The sequence below is a fragment of the Chironomus tepperi genome, unplaced genomic scaffold (assembly GCF_022539635.2).
Source record: "Chironomus tepperi strain 1889 unplaced genomic scaffold, CSIRO-AGI_Ctep_v1 contig_335, whole genome shotgun sequence".
Classification (NCBI taxonomy): domain Eukaryota; kingdom Metazoa; phylum Arthropoda; class Insecta; order Diptera; family Chironomidae; genus Chironomus; species Chironomus tepperi.
This window is the reverse complement of record NW_027226457.1, coordinates 2,552,645-2,573,527: the sequence shown is the minus strand read 5'-3', so window position 1 is coordinate 2,573,527 and position 20,883 is coordinate 2,552,645. Positions and strand designations below refer to the sequence as shown.

The window sequence follows — 20,883 nt, the reverse complement described above, 5'->3', positions numbered from 1 at the left end:
AGGATCGGTATTGCAATAATTAGGTCCCGAAGTACTAACCCAATAGGCCACCGAGCCAATTCGACTTAATTCACGATCTTGACTAAAATCAGTTTAATTACCCTAGTGCACTATAACTATGACTTGTCCATATCCTACCCAAACGGTACAATATAGTCGACAGGATATTGTAATGTCGACAAGACGTAGATCTGCCTTGACAAGCTGAACTTCTGATCGGAGATAACTTATACTGGATCCAAGATAATGCGCCTTATTCACAACAATCACAGCAACCATTGAATTTTCAATTAGTTTCTTTTTCTCCTTTTTTACATCGTCCGTTTTACTTATCCTTCATTATCACTTGTTAATTTTATGAATTGTAGAATATTTTTTTCTATTTCATCAACCCGAGCACTTTAATTTTGATTCAGTTCGCTCCTTTACCTCCTTTATTTTTCTCCAATTCTCCAGAAAAACGCTGAGCAATAAAACACAGTTTCCTTCCTCCGTACATGCATAAAGTGATCGAAAATCACTAGAACAAGGGTGTATTTAGGAATGTAATGTTAATAAGAAGGAATGATGAAGGGAGAAAATGACAATTGGAATCAAAGCGCGTCCCTCGCATTTTTATTTCAACCGTAAAAAGACGCAACTAAATAAATTCTCATTTTCTATTGTTTCATAATTGACTCTACTGGACTTCTTTTTTTTTGCTACACAAGTCATTCCGTTGTTACCACTGCTGATGCTGTTCAAAGAACATTCAAATGGAATAAAATGGCAATAAAAAAAGAAGCAGAGAAGAAAAAATAAATCTTTTATCATTTTCTGTTGCTTCTTAAATCCGCTTATGTGAATCTCCGAAGACATCGACAATAATATGCTGATAACGAAGGGTGGCGGGAAAGAGAAAAGAAAATGTTAAGAAATAAAAAGAAAGAATAAATTTTGTTGTTCGTGCTGCCGAAGAATTTTACTTCGTGAAAATTTCATGTGATGCTCACTTCCATATATTATTACATATAGGGGTAGCCGTCGTTGATAAGAAAATTGCATAACACGAGGAACCCGATGATTTGCCGAACGATTTAAGCATGTGCGTGTAGATGCGTCAGGAGGAGACTACGAATGGTATACGAATACATCAACAAGCAACCATCATCATCATCACTACCGCTCATTATCCTTTCGTCAACATATTATTTTATGTTCTTTTACTGTTTAACTTGATATGAATTTTTCATTTGCCATTCTTGCGTTCAGTACGAGACAAGATCTCGTAGCAGGAAGTAGTACGGTGAAAAAAGTCTGATAAAGTAAAAGAGTAAGGACTAGAACAAAGAGTGAATTCCATTCTCAATTGTCTCAAGTGGTTCTCATTGCTAAATTTAATTATTTTATGTTTCCTTCTTTTATTATTTTTTTAAATTTCATTTATGTTTTTTTATTTTATTAGTTCATAATTATTTTATGTGACCACTTGAACTTCTCTTTCATAATTACATGTGAAGTGGCTTTACACACCATAAAATTATATTTAAAATGTTGTGTTTAGTGAATTTTAAAGTCTAACGAGAAAGAATTTGTGGAAAATGTTTTTAAACTTTTTCTGCAAATTCTTTTCGTGATCAGAATAAGATTGAAAATTTGATTTTATTACTGATAATTCAACAGCTTTTTTTGGATCCATCAGGACACTTTTAACAAGTGAGTATAAAACTTTTGATTGGATTGATGACATTTTCATTGAAGTATTGAGGAACATTAAGGTTGATCTTCTGTTTGATAATTTTATGAAAAGCGTCTATTAGGAATTGTGTTACTTAACTAGAATGCAAAAGATAGTAATAATCTTGTAAAAGTCATCCTTATTTAAACAATTTCTTTAAAATCTGTAAGAAATCAAGTTAAGTATTTTCAAATTCCCTTCAATTATTAATTTGAAGCAATCAAGAGAAAGCGTAACTTCATTTAAACTAGCTAACAGCTAGCTAATTATAATATGCTTTAATATTCAATAAAGGTTCAGTATCCAATACTTTTTCTCTAATAATCTTTTTAAATGTCATGAAAAATGATCTTATAGTTCTTATAACGTTTATTTGTGATTTGAATAATATTTATTGAACGTAGTTGAAAACCCCTATTCATATAAAATGTTCAGTCTGCATTTGAACTTTCAAGAATAAACATTTCATTTATTTACAAATCCGCAAGGAAATAGTCTTTAATTAAACTACAGTCACCACAATTAGTTAGAAATAGAAGAACTCCTTTCCTTATTCGGTAAATTATTTGATTCCAATAAATGATGAAATTTCAATAAAATTAATTCAGAATTTGATCTCAAATATTTTGTGAATTAATAATTGTTAACGAACATTGATAATACTTTAATTCATTGCTATCACCTTAATATCCAAGAACAATAGCTTCCTCAAAACTTCAATGTATAATTACTTCCATAATTGAACAATAATCAAAACTAACCTCAAAACAAAACTAAACTATAATTATCATCAAAAAACCTTTCTTTCTTCCCACAACTAGGCGTTCATCTAAAAATGGATTGACAAATTTAAAACACCAACATTAAGAACAAATATCAACAGTTAATTTTACAACATTTTCTCAACAAATGCGTTTAATAGAAGTGAGTATTGTCATTAGTCAATTTTTTAAGTACACATTAAGCTCATTAATGAGGGAAATACAATGTAAAAACCCAAGGGAGAACTTGTAAGTCAAGTCAAAAACAAATAGAGTTCGGAAACAAGTTAAAGATCCAATCGCTCAAAAACATATGTAAATGCAAAACTTGATTCAATAAATCATTCAGTAGTCGATTAATTTCTCACGGTATCAATTCGCATTCAATTTTATTTCCCTTCTTATCACTCAATCGACATTAAAATTGATGAATATCAAATCAAACATTAAATGTAAATTCTTAAAACAGAGAACAAATAAAAGTGAACCTATATTAATCTATTGAATTTATTAATCAAGTTCACAAGAAGTATACAATAACTACAGCACGCGATTCACATTTTCTCATCAATTTAATCTCTGATTAGATCACATTCAATAAGAATAACTACATTAGCGTTTACACATCTCATTAAGCTTAATTTTTTAATGCTGTATTTATTACTGCTATTGAAAATGTAAACAAGCAATAATTTAATTAGCAAATTCTTATTTTACGATGACACTTTGTGTAATTTGTGAATCTTTTTGGGATTACCCAAAGTATGAATGATGTGTGACTTCTCGTGGATTTTGGAATGTAATTTACTCTCTGATTAGTCATTCTGTGACACTTTTCGTTATTGAGAGTTTAAACTCAAATCGAACGGTTGTTTCTTGAGAGACTAACTAATTGGTATGGTTAGCACAAGCTAGAAGACTTCAAATCTTCCCGCTTCAAGATGTAAAATCCAAAATTAAAGATCCAGCTGAATCTTATAAACCAAAACTTTTTAAATTCTAAATGCAATTATCTGAGATAATTCACTCTAATTTAAACAAGATAAGACCATCAAGTCATAAATTATGCAATACAGCACAATATGTCAGTAATAAAATTATGAATATTTACTCAACGCTTGTCTATTTACTCACAATTCTCAACAACCATAAAGTGTAATTTCACCTGTTTATCATCGATTGAACAAGGACAATGACATGTCATATGTGGAATAGTTAAGGCGCCATGTGCATCACAATTAATTATGTCATCGGAACAATGAACAGCATAGACCATCAGAAATTAAACTTTTACTTGTCTCTTGCATTGAATTTTAATAGTTGTAATTGACAGTTAAAGTTTAGTTCCTTTTGGTGCATAGTCATCATAAGATAAAAGAGATTCGTACCGTCGGAAATTGGATGTTTATATGTACAACAACACAATGACATGAAGCAACAGATAAGACAAATATCAAAACAATTGTTGCTTCTTATCTTAAGAATTCTCAAATTTCTTTTCTTTTTTTATTGTCCACGATAAAATAATACTCACAAAACTTATGATACCTTCGGCTGTGTAGTCTCTCCGAACAACAATAGATGAAAATATTATTCTTCTCATTTCTCGTAATCGTATAAATGTTAAATTTATCTCAATAAACATTTTCAGTTCATATTCTAACGTATTGAGTTTCGGATTGTTTTGTTGTGTGCTTAATTGCTCAATTTTTATTTTTGATTCATAATTTTTGTCAAAGATAAGACTATAAATAAAAATTTTTAAATTTATCGTGGATCATTGTAAATAATGGAAATGAAATTTAAATAAATTGATAGAAAAACAGTCAAATTAAATGTGATAAATGTAAGGAACAAAAACTGTAAAGCTTTTTTTGCACATTGTAATAAATTGGAAAAAGTTCTGTCAAATTTTTTTTTTGTTATTCTAACTTTTCAACTATCGACGGCATTTCATTTAAATCTGATTTTAGTTTGCTTTGTTCAATTTTAATCTAGACTGAGTTGCTTTAATGTTTTTAGATTCACATAGGTTCATTAAGTTACATAAATATTTAAAAATGAAGAGAATTTGAAACTTAAATTTAAAATATTTTGAATTTTTGATACATTTCAAAATTGAAATCTTCTAAACTTTCGAAATTATTCTTTCAAATTGAACAACAACACTTTATAAACAGTGTTTTTACAAGTGCATGGTAATTAGCAGTAATTTGTTAACTTAATTATGAAGTCTAAATGATCTACTGTAAGGCTAATCTAAGTTCAGAAACAATAAAAAGTGAATTTACGTTTTCCACATTTTTCCAAATGATTTTTAACAAATCTAGAAAATGACAAAAATTCAGCACAATCAAGCTAATTTCAAGGTTGTTTAGTATTTAAATAGTGATAAAATTGCAAAATTGTCTTTATCTGTCTCATCTTAAAGATACTAAGATTAAATATTTGGCATTTAAACTAATTAACTAATAAAAAGCTGAAACTTACAATATTCATAGCTTGAATTCCATTTTGAGGTAATTTTTCATTTAAAATCCATGTCGACTTAGAACTCTGCAAAATTCCAAAATTTCAAATTTTTCAATGGTTACTTCAACTTTTTCTAGCAAATTTTTACAAAACTCAACATGTTTCTGATCTAGTACACAGTCACAAATCAAACTAAATCTATCAGAATTTTGAAAAATAATTGACTAAACTTTTCCAGATATGATAAAAATGTGAAATAGAGTGTATACGACCGAATAATTAGCATATCAAATTATCCGCTACATCAGAACAAACCTAAACGATCGCAAAAGCAATGAAAAGTCGAAAGTAGTAAAGCTGCAGCAACAACAAACAAAAAGAAAAGAAGAAAAAATTTCACTTAAAAGTTCTAAAAATATCGCATTCGAGAACAATAAATTAAATAATTAGGAAACAATTAATTAGTGGTGATATTGAAGTAAATTGTCGCAGAATAATGTGAGTATGAAGCATGTGAGCATTGCGGACTCGTGACTCAAATTGTTTATTACTCACTTTGTCAAGCCTCTTCTCTCTCTCTCATTTTCTCTTTAATCTATTAAAGTGCCAAGTTGCAAATTAATTGCATAATTAGACACTAGAACTTCTTTTGCATTCGCATGACTTTGCACTTGACTGTGTCGATTGTGTGATATGATTTGAGGACGTGGGAACATGATGATTATAAGAATTTAATATGGTAAATTAAAGTGAAGATCTTGATAATGAATTTCATAAAGACGATCATTCATTAAAATAAAATTGACACTGTACCTAATTTACCTTATTTTTCATTACCGACAATTATTAATTCATGTGACTCGACATTCACACTTTGCGTGCTGAAATTTCCTGGAGTTGGTGTCATACTTTTTTATTTGATGTGAATACTTGAAAAAGAGTAAATGAATTAAGCAATTATTAATTAAAATAACAAAACTTTAATGAATGAAACATACTCATCAGATCTGGGTGGATACGATCTTGTTAAAATTGAATTGATGTTGATGCTCTTGACGATAAGGTTTATGAAAAACTGTTGGTTTTAAAAAATATTGAGAATATGTCAACTGTCGTATAATATTCAAATTATATTTGCAACTACAATTAGTTGACTTTCCCTTTTATGGTTGTTATTCCCCTTCATATAAAAATTCAGTCTTTTTTTGATTACTGAAGAATAAACATTGTTGTTAAATAATTATATCTGAAATGAGTCTTTAAATAAACTTATTTTAAGATAAGCATTGCTAATTTACACTCTGAAAATCTTTCAAAACATCCCTGATCTGAATTTTAATCAAAGTAAACTGAAATTTTTATTTTTTTAAAACCATCTTCATAAATTCATGAAATTTAAGGTTTCTAGTCTCATTACTAACCTACTTCTATATCGCTTCCTTAATTTGTGTTCTATAAAACTCAATACATGCTAAATTTATTGATTCTTCAATAGAAAAACAAAATTAAACTCAAAAGCACTCGTTTCCATTTCATTGAATATCAATTAATCTGTTTAAATACATTGCTTGTTTAAATTGATGAAGAAATTGATCTGTAAAGGAATTGTACTAATCTGTTACAATGTAGTATACTGTTGATTGAGTGATAATAGCGTTGAATATTCAAAATTTAATCTTTATTGCTTAGCTGATTAATCTTAGAACTTAGTTAATTGTTAAATTGTAGACTAATTTACACGTGCTTAACAATACATAAAAATTTACGACTTAAACTATCAAGATAAAAATGCTTTAACTGTTGCTTTATAAAATCTATCCATAATCTCGGACAACCCACACAGATCCTGAAATTTAAACGATTTTACAACAGACGACGTCGATATTCGTGAAGTAACCCACATCGACCTTTTATTTTTGGCCACGGTTCACATTCAATTTGAGAATGTTAAATCATTTCAACCACTGGATCTGAACATTCTTGCTTTATTCATTCATTAAATTTTCCCCTACATGAAAAACAACTTCTTTAAAGACTGACTTTACCTGAGCATAGAGAAAAATCGATTAAATGCCAAAAAAGGTTAAATACAAAAAAGTACAGTTTGAAGCCAAAGAACTCGAGTAAAAACAATGAGAATGCATGAGGAATAACCGCAAGAATGAAAGGAGGAACAAAAAAAAGTTTAAAATAAACAAATAAAGAATCTATTTAAAGATGGAAGTAGCATGGAGACACTTATCTGTTTCGGATATTTAATTAAAGTCTAGATAATTTTAAAGAATGGAAAGAATAGCAATGGCAATTTAACTTTAACTAAAATTCAATTAAGAAGGCTTGAAGACAGCAAATTGTCAATTTTTTTATTTTGTGTATCAGAAACAGATTGTGTCAATGAAAACTGAACTGGAAGCATCAAAAAGTTCCTATTTTAAATTAATATTTTTCCAATTATTTCCTTAATTTCATTTAAATGTAGAGTGTATAAGGCACTGACTGAAAATTGATGTAATGAAAAGTCTGTTGGAAAAAAAAAATTAAATGACTTCTACTGCCAATTCCTCCTTTCTTCTATTTTCTGCTCTTTTCATCCTTGCCTGAAATATATAAAACAAAATTTTTTTAGTAAAATTGAATTATAACTCGCACTTCCAATTATGTGTCAAAGATTCTCGTCATTTATTGTCACATCTTTATTCAATGAAAGTGAGTGTGGATGTGTTTTAAATTAACTGATGATGTGTTTGTGCTTGGTACGAGAATATTTTGACTTTTTAAGGTTTTGAAGAATGAAATATTCTTAATTAAGGGTTGAGAAAGTAGAGTACTTAGTATACTGTCATCTTGAAGCTGTGAAGGCAACATTGGAATATGGTTCCATAGGGTATTCTTCATTTCAAGTGCTTTCCTTACTTCCAGAAGTTCTCAAGATCTAATCAAATTTCATATGAAGTCGAGTCGGTTTATGTCAATTTTTCTTTACAAAATCAGAATCGACATCGAACACTGCTTCACTGGTCGTACAGATCAATGTGATCCATAGCCTTCTTAGGATAGCAACTCTCTCTTCCAAATTCTCTATAAAGTTGACAAAATTCAGTGATGTTCTTACATTTCAAGATCTACATTCCTAAAAGCGTAAATTATCAACTGCTAAATCTTGAGCTCCTAGCACAACAGCTCAATGAACTATAATTTAGTTATTCAATTCAATTTTAAGTTGCTTAGTGATTTCTTAGTGATATATAGCAGATCTTAATAGATTTACTACATTTTCAATAGACTATGATTATTAGTTGACGCCAAAGACGATGCGAAATTGTAAAGAAATTCAAATTGTGAGAAAACTCAGAATTTACATTGCAATCTTCTAGATCAATCAATAATAGTCTAATTGAATATTCTCAGTCAGAAGTTCCAGAATGGGGAATTTTCCCCTATAAAATCCGGGTTATCTCCCCTTCATTTACATAATAAGTTTAAAGTTCACGAAAAAAAAGAGAATTCCCTTAGAACAATAAGGCAATGAACATATGACAAGTATCACTTCCATCACATGAAAGGTCACATGCAGCAACTACATAAGCATTTATCAATGAGTAAAAATCATGTCATACTCTTCATTATATTCATATTTATTGGCATAACAATCTAATAATCAACACAACAATTTGCCATTTGACACTCGACATAATAAAGTGGATATGAATTGGATAGACTGAGATGGAAGGGAAAGGAATCTATAAATATAAAAAATTATCTCTATACACGGATCGATGAAATCATAAATAAATATATAAAGTAGATAAAATAATATGTCAATTTCACACTTTTCATGTTGATGCCACTTCCAATCGACCGAGAAAATGATTTCTCTTTTATGAATTTAATTAAATTTTTTTTTGTTGCTCTACGCTGAGGAGAAGTGAGGATGAAGATGAGGAATAAAAATGAGGGGAATATGCTCGAAGCATTAAACAATTTTTGCACTCATCCTCGTACTTCAACTTTGCTTCTGATGTTTCTGTGAGTGTCAAGTGGCAGAGTTTATGTTATCCTACATTTCCTGTACTTTCATCTATGGATAATGGACATAATTTCCATATGTTTAAATAATTTTCCATCCTTAAATAGCTCTCAGCGTTATTTTAATAACTTTAGATGATTAAAATATTAAAAAAATATTCCCTGCGGTCACATGAATCATGGCATGTAATTAGTACTCACTTTATAAAACGATTTACAGCCCCAAATCTCCTCTTAAGTAATCAGAATAATTCCCATGATACAATTTTTTTGTGATTTAAAGTACTTCAATACGGATGATTGCCTTCACGTAAAGGAGAACCAATTACCTTGACAATTCCTCTTAGCGGATTTTTATGGGAATTAAAAAGTCCTTATGGCTGAATGGTATATTCTCAAATTATCGTAATATTCTGGTATATCCTGTGTTGTTGTTGACTAATTTGCATAATTTATTTAATTGTTCTTAGAATTGAAAAGTTTTTTGAACTTAGTAACTAAAGATGTGACTAGTTATGACAAGATATCTTATGTGATTTGATTTTGGTTCTTAAGCAGTGTTTCTCAATGTTTTCTTCCGAATATGAGATCTTTATCCAATTATCCTACTTCTTTGACTGTTTGTAGTGTTAGGACTGAGATAAACACAGTCAGGATAGATCTATTTCTGAGGTTGATAATTGGCTAAAATTATCTGCTTGACTATTGACTAGAATTAGTAACGCAGATATTGCTAGTGTATGAACGATAAGATTCAAAGCTGCCGTAACGACACTGTTGCGGTTCAACACATTGTGCCGCTTGGAGAACTTACTCTCTGTTAGCTAACTTCAAGGACTTCAATTTGAAGTTTCGATTACCCACCAAAGTACTGCAGAGGATAGTATGAGAACCACTGTTCTGCAGTTTACAGTCGTAAACTCGCAAGGGTAAAAGAAGAGCCACCTAATTTAAAAACTAGTTGAACCAGTTTTGTGATAGAATTTAAACAAATGAGGAAGCATTATTTGGAATTTTTGCATGTTATATTATATCCATATTGTCCTTATTGTGATTCTATGAGGTTATTATGTCTTTAATCCAGCAATTTATTATTTGTCCTAATGCAACCAAGAGCTATAAACTCAGAGAAAGTAAGATCCCATATTAAGTCCTCAATTAACAATCTTAATAAGCATTTAATCTAAAATCCCTCAAATAATCTTCAATAATACACAAAATGCGCTTTAATGCCTATAAACATTCAATTAAAAATGTCCCATTTACTTCTCTCAATTCATTCTTCTCATCACATCTCGTTTCTCTCAGAACAATACGAGCATTTCGCGAAATAAGGAGGAGAAGTAGGAAAAAAAAAATAAAGTCAGTGAATGATATCAGAGTGAATTGAATAGATTGCAAGCAATAATAAATAAGTAAGTAAGTAAGGAGAGCCACAAAGTCGCAATAATCCTGACATGTTCCATCATTGTGAATATAAGAAAATCTTGTACACTTGTCAACGGTAAATTACGAGAGAGAGAAATTGCATGATATATTAGTGCCAGTAGAGTGAGAGAAGGAAGAAGGCAAAAAATATTTTTAATGCGATTAAGGGAATAATTTTCATCATTGTAATCGTCTTCCTTATATTTTTTTTTTGAGTGATATTGAATGTGATTTCGTGACTAGATGAGCTTAAAGTGGATGAATTTGAAATAAATGTTAAGCCTTAAGGAACAAAAAAATTAATTTTACATTTCCATTTCCATTTCAATTAGATATAGTTGCCACATTTAGAGGGCTACAACAGTAATGCAAACATCAGAGGAAGGCGTTCAACAGACCGAACTAAAATCGAGTCCCAGCAATCCATTCCGAAATCCACAACAGTTACAACAACTACAGCAACAATCAATTTATCCACCAAATTATCAGAGCGCCAGTATCGACAGTACAGGAGTTGGTGATCATAAAGGAAGTGAGAATTTTTTGTCATCATGGGGCAATTTCAAGTCATGGATGATAAGATGGCGTGGATCACGAAGATTGGTTCTCGTTATCGTTGCCATAGCTTTACTGTTGGATAATATGCTTTTGACTGTAGTTGGTGAGTAGCCTTTTTGATTATAATCTTGTGGATAGATTTGAGGAACTAGTCCTTTATGTGATGTTGACCTATTCTTGTTATTCCGACGCTCTTGGATGGCCTTTATTTGACAATATAATACATTTTGTATACAAATCCTATCAACTCTCGCATCGCTTCATCTTGCCTACATTGTGTCAAGAGAAAATTTCATGCACATAAATGCAACAAGTAACAATGCGCTACATATTCAATTCTCCCTAGAAAACTGTTGAATATACATGCACACATAAATCTTTCATTCTCAAGGGATTCATCTCATTCTCTCTTCGTGTATTATTTAATAGCACTGAATGAGAAATTTCCACTTCCGTTCTCGTTTCTCAAAACTTTTTTCACACAAAAAAGGAACTTTTTTTAAATAGTCACTTTCATGTTTCCTTTCCTTTTCTTCTTGTCTTTGATCAAACAATGACAAAAAAAATGGAAATGAGGAAAGCATTCAAAAAAATCAAGTCAAAGACTAGTTAGTTAATATTGAAATTGATGTCCCCATAGGACTTGTTTTCTCAATCCTCTCATTTCCATTTATAAATGCTGAACATTTAAAGCATGATTTTCACTTTATTTGAATTTTTATTGTCGGCATCGTCTTACATTCCCGACTCGCAATTTGAATTTCTTTTCAATAAAAGTTTATTCAACTGCAATAAATGTTATTCAATAAGCCAATAACATGAATCTCTATGGATGTTATACAGCATATAAAATGGATTTTCCTATTATTGCATTGTCGCCGTTTATTAAACATACAATTTACACTTGATTAAACAATAATTGTACCAAGGAGGATAGAAACAAAATGCTTACTACTTCTTATTCCACTTTTTTATGTGGATATGCTAAAGCTTTTGACATTACTGAACATTTAATATTAATGAGAGCACTTCCAATATCTTAGAAATTAAATTTTCATGTTGTATTATCATTTCTGGATGTTTTTGGATAATTCTACTGGATGTTGATGTTTTGGAAATTTTGGGCAATAATTTTAAGCAGTGACGCTTTACTAAACTGATCTTGAGATTGAGAATGTAGGCAAATAATTGAAAATAGAAGTGTAATTATAATTAAGAACTCTTTGCGGATTGTAAATGATAACTACGATGTTTATTCTTCAAAATTCAAAGACAGACTGAATTTTTGTATGAGAAAGGGCGTTCAACTATTTTGAATCGATCATATTTAAATTTCAAATGGCCGTTATTATAGCAATTTCTTAATAGATCAGAAATAGCATATGCAAATGTTGCAGAAAAGGTTGTTCAGACTCTGCTTCCAAAAAATGTTGTAAATCCTTCAAATCTTGACTACAATTCTTCAAAATATCACTGGCAACGCCCTCTTTTTCCTTAGTCTAAGCATTTCAACTTCAACTAATTCCCACCTACATTCATTAGGTCATAAAGTTAATCAATCTCAGAGTCACTCATCAGCACAATTTAATTACAGGAAAAACGAAGCAGTGCAAATCCACAAAAATCATTCAAACTCATGACATTTGATTCCACTTTCTAATATCAATTAATTTAAGTAGCCACTAGCTTCTTATTTCATTTAACATGTAATATACTCACGAAAAATGTACGAATCCATCATCGCATGGTCACTTACCAAGTGTATATGTGGAAATAGAAGACAGAAAAATGTGATTAAAGAACATAAAATGTTACTTAAACCAAAATTGTGGAAAAGGAGGCTAAGAAATTGTGTAAATAAAAATAAAAGTGAAGGAGCCATTTGTAGAACTGTTAAATGTATCGTACGCAATGTTGTGTTAATGATATGTGCATAAATTTTCTATTTATTATCAGACAGCTGCCCACCGCCATACACAAACATTTTTCTTATCGCCCTCACTTGATTTTTATTTCCATAAATTTTCTAGTCTTCTCACACTATTTATTATTCCCTCACATGCTTCTTCTTCATTTAACAAAATTGAATTTTTTTTTTGTGGTCGGAAAATTTTTCAAGTGATTCTTTTGTTGCCTCTTGTAGTGAAATTGTTGACATGATGAAATCTCGGGTTTCAGCTTTGAGTAAAATAAATAAAAAACTAGTTATCTCTTGATGTGAGAATTAATGTTTGACCACTTTTCACTGCAAACTACTACAACATTTTTCTTTTCAATTTCTTTTCTTTTTATTTGAATTTGTATTTATTTATTTGGATAGATTGATTATTTAATTTAACACATTTATTCATCCTTATGTGAATGAATTTATTTACTATTTATCAGCATGTGGGTATTATATTAGGGTTTTTGATGAAATGAGATAAATTATTGGAATTATTTACTCAATTTCACTTGCTTTTAAATTTTATTTCTTAAACATTTTGAAATTTAATCAATTTGAATTTAACGAATTTTTAGAATTCAAATTCTAATCTTGAAATTGAGACGAATTTAAATCTTACAAATCAGTTGAATTTCAAATCTTAAAAATCTGTTAAATTCAATTTCCAAATTCATTGAATTCAAATCTTACAAATCCGGCGAATTCAAATTTCTCAGATCGAACAAATTCAAATCTTACAAATCCGTTAAACTCGAATCTATTAAAATCATTCAAAATTTGACAAAAATGTCTCAATAAATCAACAAAATTAGCCAACAATTGTCACAATTCAACATCTATGTCCTTAAATCTTCCCGACAATCCTCATCCAAAGCAAATCACCCAAAGTACAAACATTTTACTCAACATTTCTTTACGAATTAAAAAAATATCAAAGAAATTGCTTCTTCACTCATTGTCCTCCTATCTTACTTTGTATATTTTACAAAAGAAGTGAAAAATACCACAATTGCCGAGGGAATAAGGAACAAGAAGAAGCAATTGAAATGCGAGTAAATCAAATAGAAATTTTGTTCCTTCTTCTCACACAAATCAACAATTCTCCTTTCCCACTTTCATTTAATGTTTGGTCAGTGAAAAGAGAAATCGAGTTTGGAGAGGGTGCGAGCGCTTAACAAAAGGAATCGAGGGAAGTAGAAGATAAAAAGTCGAATGGTTCATGTTTTATTAAACACTTTTTTTTGTGTGCATGTTGTTTGAAATCATTTGTTGAAAGGAAAATGAATCTCTTGAATTTTCTCACATCTCGCATCACTTCACCTGAGTACGATAAATATTTAAGCGTAAAATGATTTATTGTTGGTGATTTCTTTCACTCACTCTATCCACAAAACTCTTTACGACTGTTTATCTTGCTGCCTTTTAAAAATCTCCTCATCCTTTAATGTCCATTTGCTCATTCTCTTTACAGTCCCGATTATACCAGAATTTATTTATGATATAAGACATCCGGATGCACCTCTATCTAGTTTCCCAAAGTATCCACCACCGATGACTACACCTGCAGACAGCGATGCACTTGGACTTGATTATACAACATCTGGCTATGGTAAGGACAACATAACCTCAAAAATAACTTAAATTCCACCATTTTGTAATTCTTAATAGACAACGCAAGTTGGTACGCGGAGAGAGAAGAGCGTCATAAAGAATTGGTCGATGAAACGGCTGAGATCGGTGTGATGTTTGCCTCAAAAGCCTTTGTGCAACTCTTATCGAATCCTTTTGTAGGACCATTGACTCACAAGTATGGCTATATCTATTTATCTTTACAATCCATTTTAATTTGATTACTTCTTATCATCCACAGAATTGGTTACAGGTTTGTTAAGCATTCTCGGACGATGACATAAAGTCAAATAAATTTATTTTAGAAATTTACTTCTTTTAGTATTCCAATGTTTGCAGGATTTGTCATCATGTTTTTATCAACCCTAAGTAAATATCAAATAAGATACAGCACAACAATTGATTGAATTTGATAAGAAAATCTTTATTTATTTTCTATAGTATTTGCGTTTGGCCGGACATATCCAGTTCTATTTATTGCGCGTGCATTACAAGGTATTGGTTCCTCATGTTCGTCTGTTAGTGGAATGGGAATGTTAGCAGATCGCTATACAGATGATAAGGAACGTGGTAATGCAATGGGTTTTGCACTTGGTGGACTTGCACTTGGAGTGCTTATTGGTAAGTCAACAAATTCCCACTGTCATCTATCCAATACTCAAGCATCACATCTACAGGTCCACCATTCGGAGGTTTCATGTACGAATTTGTCGGCAAAACTGCACCTTTCCTTGTCCTTTCTTTCCTCGCTCTTGGAGATGGAATGCTTCAGCTTTTTATGCTTCAACCATCAGTAGCACATTCGGAATCAGAAGCTCCATCACTAAAGGCTCTCATTATGGATCCATATATTCTCATAGCAGCAGGTGCAATCACATTTGCTAATATGGGAATTGCTATGTTGGAACCATCGTTGCCAATTTGGATGATGGATCATATGGATGCCTCAAGATGGGAACAAGGCGTGACTTTCCTTCCTGCATCAATTAGTTATCTTATAGGAACAAATTTGTTTGGACCATTAGGACATCGAATTGGCAGGTGGCGTGCTGCGTTGATTGGACTTGTTATTATTGGAGCTTGCTTGATTGCCGTAAGTTGATTAAGCTTTTAGAACTAGCTCTTGATGTCTTTAAGATTGTTTTATCCACAGATTCCATCAGCAACATCCATGTACCACCTTATTCTCCCAAATGCTGGATTAGGATTCGCTATTGGTATGGTTGATTCATGTATGATGCCTGAGCTTGGATATCTCGTCGATATTCGACATTCTGCTGTGTATGGAAGTGTGTATGCTTTAGGTGATGTCGCTTTTTGTCTTGGCTTCGCTATCGGACCGGCTCTTAGGTAAATTATTCAAAATAATTTTGTGAATGAATGGATCTTGTCCATTATTTGAAGTAATCTATAAATATGCTTCAAGTGGATCCTCAACAACTCACATAAATCCCCAATAAATAATGATAATCCTCAATATATTGATTCCAATGTCCTATTTTCATTTCTGTAGTGGAACATTAGTAAAGAATATTGGATTCGAGTGGATGATGTTTGGTATAGGTATTTTATGTTTCGTTTATGCACCATTACTACTATTCCTTAAAGCTCCACCAACAAAGGAAGAGAAAAAGGTGGGTGATGACGACGGTTATACTAACAATGCGATTGATTTATGTGATGAAAATTCAAATAAAACTAAAGAGAATAATAACATTGCAGCTGAGAATTTATTTACCAAGTTATGATTTCTCTCATTCCTGTTTATTTTTAAGTGATTAATTTAGTTCCATTTCATGTACTTTTATTGTGGTTTAGTTTTACTTATTTTATTATTATTGTTATTTTTTATGATTATTTTCAAGTAACTCAATAAAATGTTTCGTTTTAAGATTTTTAACTTTTTATGATTTTTTAAGATTTCGTTTTATTTTTTATTATATTTTTTTAGCAGCAGTCATTGAACTTTTTGAATTTCATTTTCGAAATTATTCGAATTTTTCGAACTTAAACTCGAAATTAATTTCGAATGATTCGAATTCAAATTTTACACTTAAATTCGAAAACTTTGAACTTAATTTTGAATTTTTCGAACAAAAATTTAAACTTTTCGAACTAAAATTCAAATTTTAAAAAATTCAATTCGATTTTTAAAGCTAAAAACCTTAAATTTGAGTTTTAAACTTAGCGAAACTATTTTAAATTTTTTGAATTGAAATTCCAATTACAAACCTGAAATTCAAAGTTTTCGAACTCAAAATTGAATTTTTCGAGTTAGATTTCGAAATTAAATTCAAATTTTATAAACTTTCATTCGATTTTTTCGAACATAAGTTCAAACTTTTCGAACAAAAGTTTGAATTTTGAATTTTTTTGAACTAAAATTTGAAATTTTCAAACTTAAATTTGAAATGTTCGAACCTAAATTCGAATCTAAATTCTAATTTTTGAACATTTATCCATGAAAAACACAATATATCCTCAAAATTGAACTCAGTCCATCAATCTAACACTTTTACCATCAATTTCTTCCATTTCTAAAAATACAGCAATTAATAACAGGAGATCGTTCATCAGTTCGATACACTTCATATCAAAATGAAGAAGATGAAGAGTAATAAATGCCATAAACAACATACAACAAACAAGCAAAAAAAGAAGTTTTATGTCACCAATTATATTCGAAATTCTACATTTATCTCATTCAATAATCAAAGCATCAAAAAATTGAACCAACAATTTTTCATTTTAGTGGACGCCTGAATTACTTTATCAGATGATTTTGTGTTGCAGATGTGGGAAACTTAATCATCATTGTCATTTAAAAAGAGAATCAATGACAATTTGAGGTTGGTATGAGAATTCTGTTAAGATCAACTATGGATGATTCTGGATTGTCCATAGAATGATTTAATATGTTATATGCTGCCTCAAACTGTCATTTGAACATTAATTTAAAGATTTTTATTTTCACTATTACTCCCTACGTACATCGTAATGTGTCAATCGTTTTGAAACATTCGACAGAGCTGCAATGGATTTCTATGGATTTCCGCAACTCAGTTGAAGATTTCAAAACGCTCATTAAAAATAACGATGAAATCTACGATGAGCTTCTCAAAGCTCTACAAAAAGCTTTGTAAAACTTTTAATTAAAGCTTTTGAAAAAGCACTAAGAAAAGTTCATCAAAGCTTTTTGACAAAATAAGAAACTTTCGAGTTTTCAAAATAACCAAAAAAAAAATTTAAGACATGAAAATTGTATTATTGAGCTCAAATAAATACCTATGTAAGAAGAGCTTCTAAATAACTTACTTAATATTGATAAATCTGACAAAAATATGGGAATACATTAAAAATATTTTCAAACGAACAGAAAAAAACATCAGAAAGGAAGCTGAGACAGAAAATTATTATCATATAATCAAAATATGTTTAGACACAGATTTTTAGGCAATCTTTGTTTTTTCATTAGAAAAGTGTTTTCACAAACAAAAATTTAATCATACATACAAATTACATAAACATTTATCCAACAATTTATTCAAATTTATCAACATAACCTAAAAATAATAATCATCATATTGTCACTAACTAGATGTCGTATATCAATAATAATATATTAATTAATCAAGAATATCAAGAAAAATATTGTATTTGGTCTTTGTATCATGGTCATGCATAACAACATCTATGAAAAACAATCATTGAGAGAACAATAAGAGAGAAAATTTGAATGGCTGCAAATTTTCTTTCTTTTTGGATGATTAACATCAATTACCTTCCGGCTTGGTCACCGGAAGATGAATAGTAATCTTAACTTTTAAACAAATAATGAGGTTTTGTTTACTTCTGTTATGATTATCAAGAATTTTATTATTTTCTATATTTATAATACTTATATGAGATGAAGCAATTTCCATCGAAAGCTTAAAACAAACTTGGATTTTACGGAATACTTAAATAAATGAGTATATTGATGTCTGAAGAATATTAATCATATTAACTACATGAATTAGATGTGCGTTTTTGATTCAAATATATTTAAACTTATATGTGTGTAGTCATTTCAATGTGCAATACAAACCCCCAAGATAACAACTTGCTTTATGAAAAAAAATGATATAAATCTTATTTATTTAGGCACGAAGCTTTAATAAATGATTGTAGGATTGGATTCGTAGAGAATTTATAGGACTTAATGTCTAGGATTAGATTTCTGTGTAGCTTCATGCTGAAAAATTCCCAATTCATCCAAATATTTTGATTCCTTTCTATTTACTTGACTTTTATGTCAATCTACATAGACTTTATAACTTAATACCCAATCTACATAGTCAGATAGAAGATTCAGTACTAAAACTCAAACCAAGAATCAAGATTCTAAGCATATCTGATAATTTTCTTCAAATTTAGTGAAAACTTGTGTCTACTTTGATCAATTTTGAATAAATTTGATCAAATTCTGACTATTTTGATCACGATCAGATATTTTAGACATTTTTGACTTGATTTGTCCTTTAATCCTCAACAATTTACATTTCACAATGATGCAATAGATCCTTAATTCTTCATAAAATGTGAATTTTATAGTTTTAACCTAAAAATTCAACTTAATCCCTAAATGCTTATCTCAAAAGGTAAGATATAATCCCTTAAACATAATAGCCATCCCATCCCAAACATCCCATACCATAGTATGAAGTTATGCAGCTTACTGAATGTCTAATATATTCATAAATATTGATATCGATTACAAGATATTCACTTATTCAATACAAAAATCATGTGAGAATTTTATTGGAAAAAAGTCATAAAGGCATATATTAAGCACATACAGATATAGCTGTCATGAGTCGTAGATTATAGATTTATTCAAAAAAAATATTTAAAATTGAACAAAAAAAAAAATGATGCTGAAAATTTTATTATCCATGTGTATTTATAGTAATAAAGAAGAACATATTTGACGAGACATACAATCTACTTAAAGACAAAATGCGATTTTTAAAAAATATATAAATTTTTCAAAATTTTTCCCCCTAATTCTATTTTAATAATCTTTTTAGCTTTAAATGGGTAAATTCACTCTATGAATTGCTGACTCAATCAAAAATAAATATTATATTTGCATGATAAATGAACTTGATGTCTTTAAAGCTTCATATATTTCAAAAATTAAGTTATCCTTTATAAATCACAGTAGTTTGCGTTGTACAGGGAAAATAATGTTGAGTTCATGCATAAAATTCTTATAATTTTTGAAACCTTCTCATTGCATAAATGAATCAGCATATCCCAAAAGTATGTAATTGTGTGTCACACATATAATAAGACAAAAAAATTAAGAATAACCAAGAGCAAAGCATATAATGAAAAACAAATAATTGACGTTCAAAAAAAGCTTTTCAAAATTCTTTAATTTTTACTTAATTTAACTTGAAAAAAATGTGAAAAATAAAAATTGTATTCTGCTATTATTGTGAATCGACAATAAATAGCATCCACAAGATATAAAAAAGCTTGAATGTATTTTTCATTATAATTTTCTTTAAATCTTCAATTGCGAACACGTGAAGAACTTTTCATTTCCTGTAAATTTTCTTGAAAAGTCAATAGCTGGTTTTGGGGTCAAAAAAAAGAAGCAAAAAGTAGCAAAAAAAATGTATTATTTATGAAGCCAACATATAACTTTAGATTTATAGCATACAATTTACTCGCTTATTATAGATGAAAATTTAATGCTGAAGTCCATACAATGATGCAGCTATTTTAGAGAAAAACATAATATTAGCACTTTCGTAGATTATATAATCATGCATGTGAGATGAGTAGCAGATGCTTGAAAAATGCAACAAAAATTTTTAAGGATATCCTACCTTTGCAGATGAAAAACAATTTACACAATTTCGAAGATATTTTAATGGACAATTATATTACTATAGATTTATAAAGTTATGCTATATAATCAGATACTTATATACTTAACGGAAACGATGTTTATTGAGATTGTTCTTTTTGTGAAAAGATATTTTATCGCAAAAAGTTGAGAGGATAATGAAAAGTTTAATTAAAAAGAAATGAAGAAACATGTGTTATCGAAATATTGTCAACCTTGCTCAGAATACAATTAATCCTTATGATATTCCTAAACTTATATTATTAAAATACAGCAAAACAAAAAAAAAAAACAAGATGAAAATATCAAATTATTGATGAAAGTTATAACAATTATTGATGATATGAATGTACAATTTTGAAAGAAAAAAGGGAACATAAAATAAATAAAGATGTTGTTGTTGTTGGTAAAACCTAACTCACCTGTCTTTTTGGTTTGACTTTTGTTC

The 20,883-nt window shown here is 29.7% G+C and overlaps 1 protein-coding gene across 6 annotated transcripts; it reads left to right on the top strand.

The window, feature by feature from the left end:
* The first annotated feature begins 1,207 nt into the window (after positions 1-1,207).
* On the top strand, positions 1,208-20,852 carry Vmat (Vesicular monoamine transporter). 6 transcript variants are annotated; one of them, XM_070643847.1, is made up of 13 exons: positions 1,208-1,312; positions 1,663-1,695; positions 2,539-2,641; positions 10,737-11,065; positions 14,379-14,516; positions 14,576-14,714; positions 14,778-14,789; positions 14,859-14,905; positions 14,978-15,157; positions 15,214-15,629; positions 15,690-15,886; positions 16,050-16,170; positions 17,086-20,852. In XM_070643847.1, the coding sequence occupies exons 4-13, from the start codon at positions 10,771-10,773 to the stop codon at positions 17,152-17,154; spliced, it is 1,614 nt and encodes a 537-aa protein (XP_070499948.1). In that variant the 5' UTR covers positions 1,208-1,312; positions 1,663-1,695; positions 2,539-2,641; positions 10,737-10,770; the 3' UTR covers positions 17,155-20,852. The 6 variants fall into 6 exon arrangements, with proteins under 6 accessions (XP_070499948.1, XP_070499943.1, XP_070499944.1 ...); XM_070643842.1 differs by lacking the exon at positions 17,086-20,852 and having other exon boundaries at positions 16,050-16,436; XM_070643843.1 differs by lacking the exons at positions 1,208-1,312; positions 1,663-1,695; positions 2,539-2,641; positions 17,086-20,852 and adding exons at positions 4,169-4,324; positions 5,189-5,448 and having other exon boundaries at positions 16,050-16,436.
* Positions 20,853-20,883: the final 31 nt, after the last annotated feature.

Bases quoted from the DNA above. Each gene is read 5' to 3' on its own strand.
- Vmat (XM_070643842.1), top strand. From the start codon at position 10,771: ATGCAAACATCAGAGGAAGGCGTTCAACAGACCGAACTAAAATCGAGT. The intron at 14,906-14,977 runs GTAAATATCAAA...TATTTTCTATAG, and splicing joins CATGTTTTTATCAACCCTAA to TATTTGCGTTTGGCCGGACA. The intron at 15,887-16,049 runs GTAAATTATTCA...TCATTTCTGTAG, and splicing joins GCTATCGGACCGGCTCTTAG to TGGAACATTAGTAAAGAATA.